The 18228-nt window shown below is 36.6% G+C and overlaps 1 protein-coding gene across 1 annotated transcript in view; it reads left to right on the forward strand.

The window, feature by feature from the left end:
* Positions 1–18228, forward strand: part of EPHA6 (EPH receptor A6) — a 355785-nt gene that overhangs the window by 25415 nt on the left and 312142 nt on the right. The window contains exon 2 of the mRNA XM_066207884.1: positions 1716–1780. Within this exon, the coding sequence (XP_066063981.1) occupies positions 1716–1780 (65 nt within the window). The remainder of the gene's footprint in view (positions 1–1715; positions 1781–18228) is intronic.

An 18228-nucleotide genomic window follows, 5' to 3' on the forward strand; every position in this document is an offset into this window, starting at 1 on the left:
TTTCTAGGTGGAAAGAGGAGGGCAGGTGAGATGGAAAGAAGAAAACAAACAGCTAAGATGAGCTGAGCAGTTGGTCCTCTCTGTGGAAAAGAAATATGTAAACCCAGTTTGTGGTTTTGTTCTTATTTTTTTGGCAGTAACAGATCCCCAGTAGATTAAGACTTTAAAGTTTTACACAGGAAACTGCTGCATCAAGTGTCAAGTGAGAAGATGCTTTTTTTGACTCTTCCATAAGAGCGTGGTAGCCTGACACAGATAGAAAATACTATGACAGCTGTAAATCACAGCTTTTTAAGCAAGTGGAAGGCAGCAATAGTCTCAACAAGGATTGTGATACTTTTAAGTTAAATAGGGATTGTTAAAAATGGTTAATTTGTACTTACATTGTTCATAAAGCTTCATGCAGTGAAGTGGTGAAGTGGAGAGCAGACTACTTCCCTGTGTCGAATATATTTTAAAAAATACTATTTCTTCACATAAACCATTAAGCTTTTATGTGGTCTGCTGAGCTTTTTACTTGCCTGTGAGTCTGTTAACAAGGCAGCAAACTTCAGTTTCAGGTTAAAAGTCACCGTCCATCCGAGCGCAGAGGAGCTCTAAGTGTCACTGGTACAAAAGAGAAGGGAAGATGCTGGGTCAGGCTCCCCCTAATGAGCTGCCAAGTTCAGTGTCCATGCCAAGGTGCCTTTTCCATGAGGCAGAAAAACATGACCTGGCTTCTGCTGCTGCTGCTGTGTTACTTTATAGAAACACATTATAGATAGCTGTACATTGGTTATTTGGACAGAAAAGAGGTGGAAGATGGCACACGGCAGCGTAAACCCCACAAATGTGTGGATAGTGGGCTCATGTTTCAAATTAATTGCTTAATTATTTTTCTCCATCATTTAACCATTCGAAGAAGATCTGAAATTAGTGGGCTATAAGGAGGAACTCAGCAATCCAAACAACACCAACTCAATAATTAAAATAAACTACCCTATATAATGCTTCATTTCGTGTTCAAATACTAATTTAGATTTCTGAAGTTAGAGGGTCGGATGAAACAATTCCATTAGAGGGCAGTAGTACCTGTGGGTAAAATGTCTCATGTGCTATGCGTGTTTTGTTTAGCATCAGTGAATGGAAGCGAAAAAGGAAGTTAATGTAATTTAACATTAAAATAATGCAGAAACATTATGTAATATACAATAATGCACATCCTATCATAGATCAAAGAAACCAACATGAATATGACAGAAATGATGCAAAATATACGCAGCAGATACTAACACTGTGATACTCTGTCCAAGAGAGAAACTGAAATTGTTTGTCTTTCTATGTTCTCAGTTTGTAAATTGTATAACTTTATTTCTGGGAAGTTTATGGGTTTCATAAAAAAAAATAAAAAAAATTCCTGCTTTTGAAACTGTATTTTGTTAGCTTTAATCCTGCAGACTTTCCAGATTTCCAGGCAAAGGATTGCAGGAATGTGCATGTTTGATCAGGCATCTTTTAATGGTTAAATATCCATAGTGTGCTGTGATTTGGCCATGATTTCTGTGAAAGATTTACAGTTTTTTAATGAGTTTTGAGACATTTTTAGGTAAGAAATGTAAGCCATGAAAGCCCAAATGAACCTGGCTACCATGGCGAGATCAGGCCTTCCTGTTTTAATGCTTTGCTGTGTCTAATCCAGGCAATACCACAAACACCATTTCTTTTTCCATTTTCAGTTGTGTTACTTGATACTACAACTGCCCTCGGAGAACTAGGATGGAAAACATTTCCCTTAAATGGGGTAAGTCTCTCACCATTTTGGATTTTTTGGTCTGGATTTTGGCATTCTGATACTCTGGGAATGAATGGCTCTCGTGCCTGGGTGGATATTCTTGTAATATGGACTTGTCTGAAAGGTTTTAGTTGTTCTTGGGACTGGAGCTGCCTGTGTTGTGAGTAGGAATTACAGATGCAAGAATGACATGAGTACAATTATTATGTTCTTCCCTTGCTTTTCTGAGTACTAAGTATCTTACTTTAAATCCAATTCTAACTGTTACACATCATAAAGTTTCATATTTAAAAAGTTCCTATGCTGGAGGAATCTGTTACGGCTACTCTTTTTTTTGGAGAAATGAAAGGAAAAAACTATTTTCTGTTTTGCAAATTGGAACAAAAATTTTATGGTTTGACTGAGAAGCAGTATGGACTTTAGCATCTGATAATATGGTATCTATCAGATTACCGAAATCAGAAAAATGAAAGCATGAATAGTGTCTGTTATCCATGGGAACAGTGAGCATGGGGTAGAGCAGCATTTTTACTCTCTAAAGTTCAACCATCAGTGCTTTGCCAGTGGCTACACTTCCAGAACCTGTTTTTTTCCTTTCCTTTTCCAGCTAATTCATGTCACAGGGTATCAGGGGCACTTGGAATTTCACTTTTAAAGTAAGATGCATATTCTGAAGCATTTAACACGTTCTGCATCAACTTGTAGTTCTGATGTCACTGTACATACTGTGTATCACTTATTTTTATACTAGCTTGCATTATCTCTTGATTCTTGTGTATGAGGCATATAATTACTTGCTTCTCTGAAATGAGCTCAGAAGATACTGTTTTTCTGAAAGAAACATCTTGTTCCATTTTCAGTCATTTCATTTGCCATGTTCTGTTCCAGAAGGAAGTAGAAACTGTCTACCCTCAGCACCTTAATAATCCATTTTTATAAAATACCTTCTGTGTCTTTGCCTTCAGGGATTTCAAGCAATGACATTTCTTAATCTCAGCCTGTTTTCAACTTTATGGATTACTCTTTTTCTTCATATTCCTAGGCATAATTTCCATCTCTCACAGATACTTCTGCGTTTTGCACTTTGTATGCAGTCTCACGCAATCCGAGTTACAATTCTGAATGTTTTATTTCCTTTAAAAATCCCAGACAAAGTCAGTACTGTCATACACCACAATGAGAAATGAATCAAGGAATTTTTGCTCTAGCAAAAAGTAAGAACTGTCATCTACCATGATGAGAAAATTCAGCGAGGAATGTTTTGCTTGAGCTCCATTGAAGTACACAGTACATTTGGAAAGCACACAAGATACAGCTGCAGTTACTGTGTAAATTCCTAAGAGCTTTAGGTACTCTGAAATTAGCCGCAGTATACAAACACAGAAACATGTGCACTCCAAGTTAATTTAAAACACGGTTATTATAAAATGTATTTTTGGTTCATTATACATGCCCTATGCATTAGTTTTGCAGCCTTTTGAGGGTTTGGGATATTCTTAGGACCTCTGCTGTATATTAAGAACTGGGAGCACTTACTAGAATACATAAAGGAGCTTACATTTCAGTATGAACCTGGGATTCAATTATTAAAATACTGACCAAAAATGTACAAAGTGATTTGAAAAAAAAAAAAAAGGAGCTAGAGTAAATATGGGGGAGAAAAGTATAGCGTAAAATCATAGAATCATTTATATTGGAAAAGACCTTTCAGATCACAGAGTCCAACTGTTAACCCAGCACCACCATGTTCACCACGTCCCCAAATGCCACATTCACACACTATTTGAACACTTCCAGGGATGGTGATTCATGTCCACAGCAGTACCTAATCTGAGTTACTCTTGTATCCTGATATAATCCAGAATGTGGCACAATCATTGGTGTGACTGAGATTATCACTGCAGTGTTAAGTATCTGCTTTGTCCCATGATGGGCACAATAGGATTTTCTTGTTTCCTGAAGGACAGTGACAGATTTTGAATTATTGGTGTTTTTTGAACTATTGGTGTTTAGTTTGTTTTTTTTTTTTTTAATTGCTTATGTAGTGTTTATGTGTGTAAGAAAAATGTCATTGCCATATGATTACTGCTCTGCTGAACAGGTTTCATGTTAGGAGGATGGGATGGTGGGTTTTCTTGAGCCTATGACATTAGCAGGAGTCATTAATTTACTGGTCTGCTCAGTCACAAGGAATGTTTTCATTAAATTAAAGAGCTACTGAAATAATAATGCTTGGGATTTGGGTAATATTGAGCATGCCTCAGAGATTTTAAACCAACAGGCCAGGGTGAAGTGGGATAAAAAAATCAGGATGTTCTGTTGGAACTTGCAGAACCTTAACCTTTGCCTTCCAGACTCTTTATTTATCGTAGATTGATGACATAACATTTGTAAGCTTTCAGCAGTTTTGGTCATCATTGAGCTGCAAAGATAACTGTGTTATCCATGTTTTGGGAATATAATACGTGATTTTGTTTTTCAATTTTCTTTTTTGTGCATCCTTCCTGATGCATGAGAATGCAATAGTTCTTTTCTTACAAATATATTTTACTTGCGTGTCAGATCTTTTTCCTTGTACTTTGAACAGGTAATAGATTTAGTGCTTAGGGCTACAAAAATGCAGCATAAACCACTAATTTCTCTGAGGTCAATAGCATCAACTTTTGTTGACTGAGTTCCAGTTTAGCTTCTTGGTGATGGGCTGTCTAAAATTTCTACTTTAATAATGGACACATCTGATACTTCCTCTGTTCTTTGGGCTCTAGTTCAAAATGACTGATTGATTTATGAAAAAGCATGCACTATGAAAGGAGATCTTTACTCACCAAACTGCCACTCCATGACCTTGAAAATACAGAGCAGAGGTTTGGGGGTTTATTTATTGGTACAAAAAATGGGAAGACACAAGTTCATGTGTTTCAGAAGAGGGTGTGAGTGGGAGCAAGTGAGCAGTTGCAAGTGCTCAAGTGCATGTGAAGCAAAATCCAGCGTTCTAACCAAAAGTCAGTTTGCTGACCTTGGGGACACAGTTAGGAGCTTGGAAAGAAATGAAAAAACCTGAAAGTCCAGCTGGAATGCAGTGGTCCACAGCCTTCCTTTACACATTAGCAGTAACACTAGTAAAATAACATACCTGACTCAACTGCAGTTGGTGAGATTTTTTCCTTCAGTCTTCAATGCAACTTTAAAAAAAATAAATTATTTGCCATTGCACTGATCATTGCAACACAGTTTTGTGCCCCCTTTAGGCACTGGAAGGTGCCTTGAGGTCCCCCCACAGCCTTCTCTTCTCCAGGCTGAACAAGCCTAGTTTGTGCATAGCCACTCCAAAAATCACTTTAAAAGGAGGGCAAGGCGACTCACAGCGCAAAGCTGTGCAGCATTTCGGTGTGGAAGAGACTTGTAAAAGCTACCTTGTCATAGTAGACACAATGTATGGCCTCAGCAGTAAAGACCCTCCTAGAAGCCCTCTATGTTATTTGACAGCTCTGTGAGTGATGCAAGTACTTTAATTTCCACAATTATTTGAGCAGTTTCCTCGTCAATTGGTAATTCTCCTATTGATTTATCCAGGGAAATAATTTTGGTTTAAATATCTTCCTTCTACAGGGGATTTAATTTTTTTTAGTAACTGTCGCTAATATACAGTATTAGTGTTCTTCTTGTGTTAGGAATTTTTTGAGACTATCCTTGTCAAAGTACTGATGGTTTTTTTCCCCCTACCAGACTGTTTATATTACCTTCTCTGTTAAAATAATTGTTTTTACAGTAAGTGCATTAATCAACAATTTATTTTGTAGCTGCTTCTTAGCTAAATAGGAGACATTTCTGTCGTTTATGGTAACAGGAATTTTGAATGGCCTGGTACTGTTTGTCACGGATGGCACTGAGGTTTTCCTTGAAAGAAACATTTCTTTAAATGCAGCTGCATCCATCTTCACCTTCATCTTTTAACTTACATCTCAGAAAGCGATTGTGGGAATATATCTTGGAAGATTCTTCTACAATACTTAACATTTTTAACTCTTCATTTTTTTAAGTAGACCGTCTTTGAGCTGTATTTATAAACATAAGGAAGTTTATATACTTAATACTTATTTCCTAAAGAAAGCCATGGTGTGTTCTCAGCACTGTTTTGGTCACCAGTATAAACACAGCACCAAAGGGCAGCTGGAAAGAAATTAACTCAGACAGACCCAGTAAACATAATTAAAATTCAGGTTGTGTGAAAGTTACCAGGATAAAACAGCAATACCATAAAAAGGCTTCTATCTGAAAGTATCTCACTTTTCTTCCAAACAAATTGTAGAATCGTTTGGGTTGGAAATTATTTGGATCACTGAGTCTGACTGCAAGTTAACACTGCCGAGTCCACCACTAGGCCATGTCCATAAGTGCCACATTGACTGGGGATGTTTTTCGAGGAAAAAAAAAAAAAAAGCATCTGAAAGTCTAAGTTCTTCCCCTTATTACAGCTGTTCAGCTGTGGGAAAGATGTGTAGTTACATCTGTGAAAGCTCACCAGCAGAATTTCAGAGGTGTTAGGGATGCTGTGGTTTTAATAAGACCTTTAATAGAAGGTAGGGATTTAGCTGTCAGAACATTTAACAGGAATGAAGGGAAGGAAGCTAATCAGATTTTCACACAATATGGGGAATTTACAGAGATGACATTAAGAAAAAATATTGGCAGTCACGTATTTGAGCTGTAATTTGGGCATAATCAGATACCATCCTCTGCAATGCCATATTTAGAATCCTTTTTGACAGTCAAAACATTATTCGAGGAAAAAGGTTAAATCTCGGGGTAAGTTTTTTGAGATTAATTTCCTTCTGCGGAGATTAAACAATTAGGTATATCCCTGATCTAGTTAAATTTCTAGGAAAGTTTTCTTAAAGGAGTTGCAGTTGCTCATATGAGATGACTTGTGGGAGTCCAGTTTCCATGTTTCTTTTAGGAGTATCTCTTAGACCATAAAGGCTTTTCTTGAAAACTGAATGTCCCAGAAACTGTCAGTGTCCAGGTGGATTGGTGCATGTCTAAATTTTTGGTTTTGCCTGCATTTCCTGGCAAACGGGCAAAAATCTTAGTTTTCCTGGAAAACCCTGGGGGCACAGAATTAGCTGTGGCTGTGCTGAGAATTTGAGTGTCTGGTGGATGGGTGCAGGGTTACGGTGACGTGCTCCATCAGAAATAGGTAAATTCACAAAATTTGCTAGGCACTGTAATGAGATAGTATTTGTCATCCTCAGGTGGTTTTTTTTGTACATACACTTGCACAGTATCCTGATTAGTTTTGTGTGGAACATCTAATTGTAGATTCCACAGAGGCTTCACTAAATACATGGTCATGTCCTTACTTGGATATTGCAAACACGTTTTGGGCCCATTGGTGCTTGCCAGTGTGCAGTCACAGACCTAAACCATTCCTAGCCTAAATAGTGAGATGTCCTTAATTAACAACAAAACTAAAAACCCCAAAAAAGCCAACCTCCCAGAAAAAAAAACACCAAAAAAACCCCCAAACAAACAAAACCCAAATACAAACCTGCAAACCACTTCTAGGGAAGAGGATATAATGGAGGAGGATTATAAACAGATTTCTATGCTCCAGTACAGAACAGCTATATACTTACTGCTCACATATAATCTGTAATAGTGCAGCATTAGAAGCAGTCTCTGAACTGCTCAACCAAATGCAATTTATTGTATTTTTTGTCCATTGTGTGGTAAATCTGAACCTCATGATAGCAATGTTGCGTATATTTTTTGCATTAATTTTCCATTCCTGTTTAATTTAAATAGTCCTGTGTACATACATACTCCTAGTAAAGGCAAAATTCATTGATTCATATTGATTATTTTTCAATGTATATTGTATATGATATAGCAAAAGAGGGCAAAGAGTGGCAGTAGCGGTATTTTTATTTTCTGTTAAGTTTCTCATTTTAGCTGTGAGAACCATTCTAACTGGTGGAGCACAGTAAACATGCAAGTTTTTCAGTTGTGCAGCCCCACAGAATGAATGCTAATTCCGTATTATTTTTTTTTTAAGAGACTGGTTGGAAATTTAAATAAATAAGAGTATCATGCATGGCTTGCACCTTGATGCACTCAGTGCACAAAAAATAGCTTTTAAGTCTGTTAGGCTGCACATTCATCTCTTGCATTCACAAGTTTACAATATTTTGCCTTACCAAAAAGGACAGTAAGGAAAAGAAAGCAAGAAAGTATAATTTAGTGAAAAATTAACATATTCTTTCCTTTTTTTTCTTTTTTTTTTAGTAGAGAAGGAATTGTATTTTGAGAAGGAAAACACAGTTGGTGGAAGGAGGAAGAATGGTTGATTTAAGTTCTGTTGGGATTCTTTTCAGCAGGGTTGGGTTCCAGAATTTTATGGTTTCTGTCATACAAATATTCTGAAGTTCAAAAAATTCACTCATATGTATATTCCAAATTAAATACATTTTCGGTTGTAATTTAGCCTTGACTGTGCAGACACACAGAGCAAGAAAGAATGACTTTTACTGAGTGTTGCCCTCAGTAAAAAAATCAAAAAGCCAGAACAAAATAAAGTGGAAGAAAAGCAATATTTATGGAAATACCAGGTGCATACTGAACACGTCTTTATCTGAACCATTGTATTTTCAGAGACTTCAGAAGTGCTGCACTGAACTCTTGGGAAATACCCTTTGAAATTCCTGTGTGCTTAGGAAATGGTCTCATAAATGCTAAAGTAGGCGATAAATATCTAGGTATTCTGAAAAGAGATCTCTCTGAATTGTTCCAAAGCCACATGATTTTTTTTTCCCCCAAGAGAAAAGGTAAAATTGGCAGCAGCAGCAGATGCTTCACTGTCTCAGGACCAGTTGCTGCTTTTTACTCAGGTGCTGTGTTCAGTAATGTAGGGAAACTCTTAAGCAAACTGCTGCTTTCTTTTGATCATTTTTAGTGCCAGAAATATTTTATATTCTAAAAGTGGATCTCCTATGTCTAATGAGAAACAAAAGGATTAATATATTCTTAAGGATTTGCAGTAGCTTGACCTTATATTGGAAGTCTTTACTTAGACTTAAAAGAAAAGAAAGCTAAAAAAAAAAACCCCAAAAACCCAAACCATGCCAACTTCACTTTTGAACCTTTTACAGATGTTTAAATACGTGGAATGAATTTTTAAGATTACAGAGTAGTAACCAGATTATCAAGCTTGAAGCATTCTCTAAGCCTCTTTTACACAGGCAGAGTCCCTTTTGCAAATTGCAGTAAATCATTTACGTTCTGATGGGGCTTTAAATGAAAGGATTATAGGATGTTTGTGGGTACCAGGAGTTTTAACCATTGCCAGGATGAAAACACAGTGTCCAAACAGTTTTTCTGCTCCACTGGAATTCTTACCAAGTGAGAAAAAAAAAAAAAAAATCTCCAGCTGAACTGGAAGTGTGGTTGTTGAAGAAATTCTCCTCTGCTTTGCCCTCTCTTCCAGTAGATGTCCAGACCTCTGATACAACATTTGAGCTTGTAATCCCTTCTCTGAAGAACAGTAACTGAATAAAGTGTGCAGCAATTGCGTGTCCAAAATACAGAGAATTGTAAACTTCAGATTAAGGAAGATACACTTCTGACAGTCATTTTCACACAATTTAATATCCTGCAATCCTCTGGATCCAGGTGGATACAGAGGCCTTTAGCACGTGGATTATGTATTTATGTAAGCACTCCCGGCAGAATTGGATACTCTTCACATAATCCTACCAATCTACTTCAAAAAGTGGAAAAATAGATAGTTTGTATTAATGTCTATTGGCTGCTAACAAGGAAACATAATTATTTTTAATAATTATAATTCCATGGAGAACAAAATAGAAAGGAGCCCTGTCTAAAATCCATGTATTTATGAATAATAATTTATAACTTTATTTTAGATTTAAGACGATAATCCTCTGGTGTTGCATTTAATCAACAGAATCCTATCCTAGGAGTTTAAAACATAATACATGACTTGCAGAAATAAAGTGAAAGATCACAAGTCCCGTTGAGATGTAGAACAGCTTTTGAAGAGCTCAGGTGTTCTGCCTGACCTTTGTGTTAAAAGCTGGGCATATTGTAGAGGAAGTAACAAAAAACAACCCAAAACAAAACAATCAGTTTAAATTAGCTGGCACAACAGCTGAATAACGTGATGATAGTTTCAATATTACCTTGTTCAGTGATTTTTCTCCATGTCTGTAAATACTTTTCATCAGCTTTCCGTGCTATAAGGAATAATCCCAATTTCTGCATTTTCTTAAGGAAGAACTCCAAGATTTTGTTTTCCCTCTCAGCTGATGGATACATCGATACTCTTGCGTTATTCCTTGGCCAATAGGTCATGAAGTGGTGAGCAGTAGAATTTTTATGCCATAAAAATTGGATAAAAATTTTGTACCATAGGCGTTTTTGCATGCTCCTGTTGGTTCTTGGCATGTCAGAAGAATGCTGCTAATAATTTTATATCAAAGTATTTAAAGGCTTGATAGAGTTCATTATTAACAGTAGCATAACTAAGGAGATTGTTTGGTTCCCTTTTCCATGTAGGCTACTAAGGGGATTGACTTTAGCTCCCTGATTCTTGCCATGATGATTAAGGGGATTTGTTTAAACACCCCATTTCATGTGGCATAGCTACTGTAAAAGGATTAGTTTTGGATTCCACTTCCACGTGGGAAAGCTAAGGGGATTAGCTTTAGCTTTTCATTCCATGACAAAATAACTAAGGGCAATTGCTTTCACTGCCCCTGTGGTTGCATCAAGATTTGTCTTGCTTTTGCTGCTCTTGTTTCAGTTTCTTTCCCTCTGCTCTTACTGCCCAGAGACATTTGCCTTCAGGCTTTCTGCCCTCCTGATAGAGGGCCCGCTGCCCATACTGAGCTTTGCATCTGTTCAGGAAAACTGAAGAGACGTAATGAAATCCCATGTGTTTCGTTCTTTTCCTCATGGAAGCTCAAGTGTTAGAATTCCTCTGGGTAAAATCAAGTGTAGGAATCGCCATAACTGATAACAGTGCTAGTCCATGTAATGCAGTATTTGATTTTGATCAGGACCACGAGCTTCACCTGTAGGTGAAAGTCTTGGGGGACTCTTTACGCTGCCCATTGGAGCAAAACTGGAGATTCTTGACAAAATCCAACAAAGCCACCACCTAAGCCACAAGTGGTGTGGCCAATTCAGTGCGTCACCAAATCCACACCAACGGGCAGTCTGTAAGGGCAGAATTTGTTATCAAAGGAGAAAAAAATCCCTAGACCTGAGTGCTGTCAGAAACTCCGCTTGTGTTTCTGCTCAGCCTTGCTCCTGTGAATATACCAGTCCCAGGAGACAAAGCCCTCTGAGGTCTTTGTACCAAATTGCATTGTGCAGCCAGCACAAATTAATATTTTCAAACCACTTAAAAGCAAATAAGATGTCTACATGTAAATTCAAAACAGGCACTTCATGCACAGCTAATGAAATTATGTCTGAGCTATTAGGATACAGGATCTGCGCCCTGGCTTTGAAGATGAGTGTCTCCACAAAGCTGTTTTAAATACTTGTCCTTACCTGAGTCTCTTGACTAGGGAATGAGCAGGTTTTAGTCTATATATAATCTGGAAACTAATGAGGTTCTTCCTTTGGCAATTTTTTTTTTAATTGGTAGTTACTTTTGTAGTGGAAGTGCTTGATACTTTACCTTACAAAATCAATTAGACGTGTCAATCTTTAAAGGTACAGGAATTTCTTTTGAAGTGAAGCTTAAAATTTAAAAAAAAAAAAATTAAAAAAATTCATGTTTAAATTTTGTAAAGAACTGGCCTTGTGTATCCATCCCGTGTCAGAATAATCACAGATGTAAGCAATTAGGGAAAAGGCAGCTGAGAGCCACTTCCCAGCCCTGGCACTGCCCTGACAGAGACATAGCCTTTAGGAGCGGGATTCTGAAGAGACTCCTTCCCACAGCACGTGCTGCTTTTCCAGTATTTCAGTTCTCCACAGTGGAGTATAGCAGGAGCTGTATTTTTCAGCAGCTGTAATTATGGGCTGTCACCTCAAAAACTGGTAATTTCAACAATGTGCAGCCACTTGAGTTTTGTATACAGTCATGACTATATATGAACATGAGATGTGCATGTAGATTCCCTCTCCTCTAGGACTGTGTGTGCTTAGGTCTGGCCCAATTGAGTTGTACAATTACCTATTCTGAGCTTCCAGCACATTCTGGAATTGACTTCACTCTTTGTGCTGCTCAGTAAAACCCAGCGTTTGAATTTGTCCCTTCAGTGCCCTACCTCACCTTTAAATTTCCGAGGCTCTTTTGCTGTGGCGTTTTTCCCTTTGCTTCTAAAAATAAAACACATCAAAAACAATTGAAAAAGAAAGGTGAGCTTCTATGAAATCTTGTGCATTTCTTGAAGAGGAGAAAAAAAAAAAAAAGCAATGGAGAAATTCTTCCAGAAGCACTCACCTGCAGAATACTGTATGTCTTTAGTCATTTGTGGAATAGATAGTAGTGTGTTAAGACAAACGTGCAGTAAAAAAATCTAATTCTCTGTAATGTATTTCAGGTAGTGGTGCCATGAGAAATTTGACTTTATCTCAAGTCTTACTGATTTACCCACAGTATACTGTCAGTGCTTGATGTAGATGAAAACAATCAATTTTTTTTCCCCCACTTGGGCCAGTGCAGGAAATTTCCTGAGGGAAAATGTTTTGTTCTTCATAATTTTTTTGTTTTATATACTGAAGAATGTTTATAAGGTTGAAGGATTTTCTGCTTTGACTGCTGCAGAAGAGCCAGGATAACAGGTGAGAGTTACTGCAGTGACTTTGATCTGAATATTCCGTCCTCATGGGAATCATCCTGAATCTACAACCTGGTTGCCTGAGCTGGAGATGATTTATAATCTGTGATTATTAAATTTTGTATCTCTAGTCTCCCTTGGAGTACTGACACTTCCTGCATGTAGTTTAAAGTTATGAATATACAATAAAATAAAGGGATATCAAATTGATCACAAGCAATGAGATTAATTTTGTGTAAGAGTAAAGCTTGAATCTTTACAGAGTGTTGAGGCAGGTTCTTCGCTGCCACCACATTTATGCCTTTTTGGGTAGTACTGTGGTATATATAGCAGGACTTATTTTAAAATACTCATCACGTGTTTTATGTCCACAGAGTTAAGGTTAGTCAGAAAAACGACAGAACTTCTTCAGTGAAGAAGAATTTAGGCACAGGAACACTTACTAAGGGTAAGGCATTGTAGTTTTGGTTGACAAAATGACAAAACTAGGATCTGTATTTCCTCTTCACAAAGTAAAGCGACTGTTAGTGATGCGATGGGAGTCAGTAAAATGAAACAACCTTACTTTTGTTGCCTTAGTTCACTTGCCAGCAACTAATGGAAAGTTTCACAACAGAAATTTAAACTGAGAATGGACAGTTTTTTGAGAGCAGTGCAAGAATGATTTAATATTTATATGAACTGTCGTCCAAAACCTCCTAGCACTTTAATGTTCAGTGAATATTTCAGTGAAATCTTATAATTGTGTGCAACTTTTAACCTACATCCTGCTGATACATAAGCTGTATAGAGGTTCAAAATATTTAATTATATATGCTGGCTAATCCTAAACAGGATTTTATAATTTGGATTCTTGTAAAATCATGGAAAAGTATATTATTAAGTTTTGATGTTAAAAATCAAATAGGGGATGCTTTTGGAAAGCTTCTAAATTTTAGCTAAGACAAATGGTTGCATTTGAAATGACTTTGCTAATTCCATTTTTGGAGTTGAAATTTTAAATACAGCTGTTGTAGTTGCTATGTAGAACTGAAATATTTTCAAAGAAAAGTGAAATAAGTGTTAAACCACAGGTTAAAAGCAAACTAGTTTGTTGAAATAACTCTTTTATGTGATTTTAGTGAAGAGGAAATGGATTAGCTTCTAACTTGTGATTTAAGAATAAGGTCAAGGATATCAAAGACACCACAAGTATTTCTGGAGATTAGTGAAAATTGTTTCTGTGCAATTCTAAGGGTATTTTACACAGGTTTTAGTTACTTTGGGTAGATTTTTTGGCTTTTCTTTTCCCTGTGTTTTGATTTCTTGAAATTTCACGTCATTACAAAAGTTCAATATTTAATTCTCATTTTTGATCTTTTTACGTTTGTGCTGATACATCAAAGGTGTTTACATTTTAGGAGTGATACTTAGGCATACAACCTGTAAAGAGTGTTGAACAGTGCTATAAAAATTCTGCATCACTTACATCCCACCTGGATTCCTTTAAGTGGCATTCAACAGTTTTTAGATCCTGTGTGGTTCATATTGAAAGGGAAGCACAGCCCTGTAAAGCTCATAGGCTTTGTGTGATGCAGTTTATGATTGCTTTCATTACCCTTGGGAATGTGGCATTACAAGAAGAAAACTTTTATTCAGGATCTTAGTTTGTCAAAAGTAATGCCACAACCAGTGCTGACTGACAGGATATTTGAGGCAGCAACTTTCTTAATCCCAGGATTTTTAAAAATCTTTAAGTGTAAAGTACATTTTGAGACCTTAAATGAGAGGCAAATGCAAAGTTCTTACTGTTCATGGATTGCCCAGCTCTTTTTCCACTTATTAAGGAAAACAGGGGACTAAATTTTATCACCTTTTTTTACTTACTGCACTTTCTGTCAGAGAGGGAAGCACACTGTTGGGGGTTACTATAACAGGGGAGCTATTCATACTAAAAGAAAAATCTTTTTCTTCAGTTTCAGGCATGTCTCTCCTAGTGCACTTAATTTTTACAGTCTGCATCCATGGATCCAGCTCTTCATTCACCCTGGATGGGGGTTGCACAAAGAACATTCTGTCAGAAATCTGCAGCATTTTTCAACAGGAACTCAGATGTTGCTTAGAGTGCAGCTGGAAGGGCAGACATTTTAAGGACGGGGGAATTCAATAAGAAGTTGTAGCTGAAATTTCATTTCCATATCCATACAATTTTTAAATAAAATGAAATACCAAGGATTTCCTTCTTAAGTGAATCGTTCTGTTAACATATCTGCTAAAAAGGAAGCTCAGTCTGATTTTAAGCACCCTTTAGACAGCTGATTTAAGAACATTTTCTTTCCTTGGAATCTGATTCTAATTTGAGAATTATGAAAGGTGTCTTGTTCTCCCTTGTAGAAATACTACAAAAGAAATTTATCTCAACTCCAAACACAAGGAAATTAGTCTTCAATCAGTGGGACAGTATATTTCATATATCTGATATCATGCCTTGTTAAAGAGTTGTTAGATTTCTGCTAACTGGGAGAAAAAATAGCACTACACAAAACTACTAAAGAAATTTTGCTGTGTGAATCCTGGAATTAGGCAAGAATAAAGGGGTGATGGACCTGCCACATTTCTACTCTGGTTTTCTTTATAGATAGATAATGAAATCCATTTTCCAGCCAAAAATTCACAATGTTTCAGGTAACCATGACTATTTACAGCTTAATTAAAATAATGTGTGAAATGCAGAGAGTATTTGTTTAATTAGTTGGGGACTTGTTAATAGCAGTAATGTCATCTGCTATAAATATCTGTAGATCATTCTCTATGATCATGCCTTCTTGAACTGTGCTGCCTTTTAGCAATAACTATTATTTCCAAATTGTTGTAAGTCTGGGGTTTTTTTTTTGTACCTGCTGTCTCACAAGTTTTCTGGCTGCATTTTCCACTTCCTTTGGCTCCCTTCTCCTCCCTTCCAGCCTGTCAGCAGGCTTGCAGCATTTTCATCTCTGCTAGCTGCACTGCTCAGATTCCCCTCAGTGTTCAATCTGTTCTGCATTCCCTTCCCCACATTCTGGGCTGCGTTTGTAATTGTGTCCAGAAACAGGAACTGACAGTTGGTCTCTTGGAAAATGGGACAACCAAGAAATTGTGGTGACATCAGTTTAATAGACTTTGAACAAAACAACAACAACAACAAAAAAGACAAACCATATCTAGCATAATAACAAAGTGCTTCATTTGTTACGTAAGTATTAGGATTGCGTTTGCTGAGTCAATAGTGAAATTTTTTCTTCTTATTAAATATGTAGCCTCCATCTTTAAACTTTCACCAGCATCTCAAATATCCTCAGCTACAGCCAGCCTTTGAAGTGAAATGAACCCGTTTATCAAACACTGAGTGAAGATTTGCTCCAGTCTCCCAAATCATCACAATTAGGCTAACTAGAAGGGGGTTTTATTGTCCATGTATGTTTATATTATTTATATAAATAAAATAATGCTCTATCACTTGAAGATTGGTTTGAGACCTGGGGTTTTTTATTATGTTCACATTCGTAATATTGAAACCTTAAACATGTACAGTACATAAAGTAACTTGAAAGCATTGCACACCCTTAAAAAGACCCCTCATTCCAAACAATATCAAGCTGGCCAGGCCTCCTGAAACATTACTTTTGGCCTTCCTCTGTGCAAATACATATTGAAAACAAATGTGCTCTTCTCCAGATAGCAACAATTTGGAAAGAGAGATGTTTGTCTTTTAGCACAGTGACAGTGTATGATAGCATCTACTTTTTAAATCTGAAGTGCTTTTTTATTACAACTGTGCTTTTGTGTTAAGAGGATGTCAGCAAATGGATGCTAAAATGTTCCCTAGGAAATTTCTGGGGAAGAAAAGATATGTTTAGTTAGCAAGACTTTTTGCATGAAAACTATGCTGGAAATGATGGTAACCACTTCAAGGAACAAGACTTAGTGAGACACTGCATCTCTTTTTAGGCCATGTGGACCAGGAAATATTGCATGTGTCTCATGCAGGAATCATTGGAACAACTGGGTTTGGACAAATGTTCCAGAATTGAGAATAAATAACCAGGGACATTGACAACTAAGCTGGCAATACTCTATTTAAATGATAAAATCTGCACTAGAATAGCAATACATTGATTTTGAAGGTGTCATCATTTGAAGAGAAAAAGAAAACTAAGAAAAAACCAGTCATAATGTAAAAGATTCTTGTCAACAGATATTAAAATTATTTTCTTAAAGTTATGAATGACAAGGTCATCTTGTCTTGGTGTTTATTGCTGTTACTCTTTGGTGTTATGTATGGCCTTATTACCAAATATAGTAATATATCAGGATTCTGGTTTTATTCAGGCTGATGGGTAAAGCAGATACAACAAATATTTATGAGGTGCCCAAAGTGCTTCAGGAGAATCATGTGTATAATATAAATAAATTTCCAGAAAAACAGCTAAAGATAATCAGTGTAAGTAATACAAAAGTGCATGAAAGTGACACAGGACAATTGGTAAAACTGATGCAATAAAGATTAGACAGTCATAGTCAAAATATTTTAGCTTACAGTTGAATGAATACATTGGTCCGAAAAGTACACAGTGATGTTTTGCTACAGTGTTAATTTCAAGAAAGCTTAACAGCTGAGTATATTTTCAATATAAATTTGACAGACCAGTTGCTTTTTGGGAGACAGTTTGTATCAAAAAATCAATAAAGAATGATGGTAAAGGTTTAGTGTGGTATTGCTTCAGATAGACGAGGTGATAAAATGCACGATAGAAATCTTTCAGATCAGTAAAATGGATCATGTGGCAGGTCAATCCAATTGATTTTGGCACAGTGGAGGTAGCTACGATTCTGGAAGTTTGGCCCATTGATAAATTTAAGAGATTATGAAATAATTAGAACGAATTTTAAATATGCAAAGGTTTGTGTCCTTTCTCCTAACACACACAAAAAAATCTACCAATATTCCCATGCTGAGTGATGAGATTAAAAAAGGCCACTAACTTTGCAGGAGATAGGCTGAGAGGGCTGCAGGTACCTCGCAGGGCAAGATCTTGACAAACTGCCTTTTACTGTCATGAAACATTCCTTATTTTCGACTGTTGAGACATAAAAAGTTGCATCAATGGATAGAATGGAGAGTGATAAAACTTTACATTTAATCTGTTCATTGACAGCACAGAAAGGAAAGAGAAGAGAATGATGGCAGATTTTGAAAGCAATCTGCATCTGTTGGATGGAAAACCTTCTTAATACCTAATTTATAAAAAAATTCACATTTCTGTGGAGAGGTAGGGCTGTGGTCAGTTAAAATGTGTGGGGTAGGTAGGTCAAAAAGTGTGGAAAGAAATTGTCTGCTTTTATACAGAAGATAATGCTCAGGCGGAGAGTTTGAATATGTGAACAATGAAAACTCCGGTCAGATGTAAAAAAAAAAAAAATGGTCACCAACATACTTTCAACTCCTGCAGGTGTGGGATCTTTCCAAGATATGATATGATAACATATATTAATTTTTATTATATTTGCATTTAAGTTTTTGAAAAATTTAAAATATTTTTGTCTGATTTTAGATGTTTGTGATTTTACTTGTGTTAACTGATAGAAACACTGTGTTTTGTATCATTATTGGAAAATATGCTGGTT

Source organism: Chamaea fasciata, unplaced genomic scaffold (assembly GCF_029207755.1).
Source record: "Chamaea fasciata isolate MVZ Bird 193981 ecotype frontalis unplaced genomic scaffold, bChaFas1.0.hap1 SCAF_2, whole genome shotgun sequence".
NCBI classification, from domain to species: Eukaryota; Metazoa; Chordata; class Aves; order Passeriformes; family Sylviidae; genus Chamaea; species Chamaea fasciata.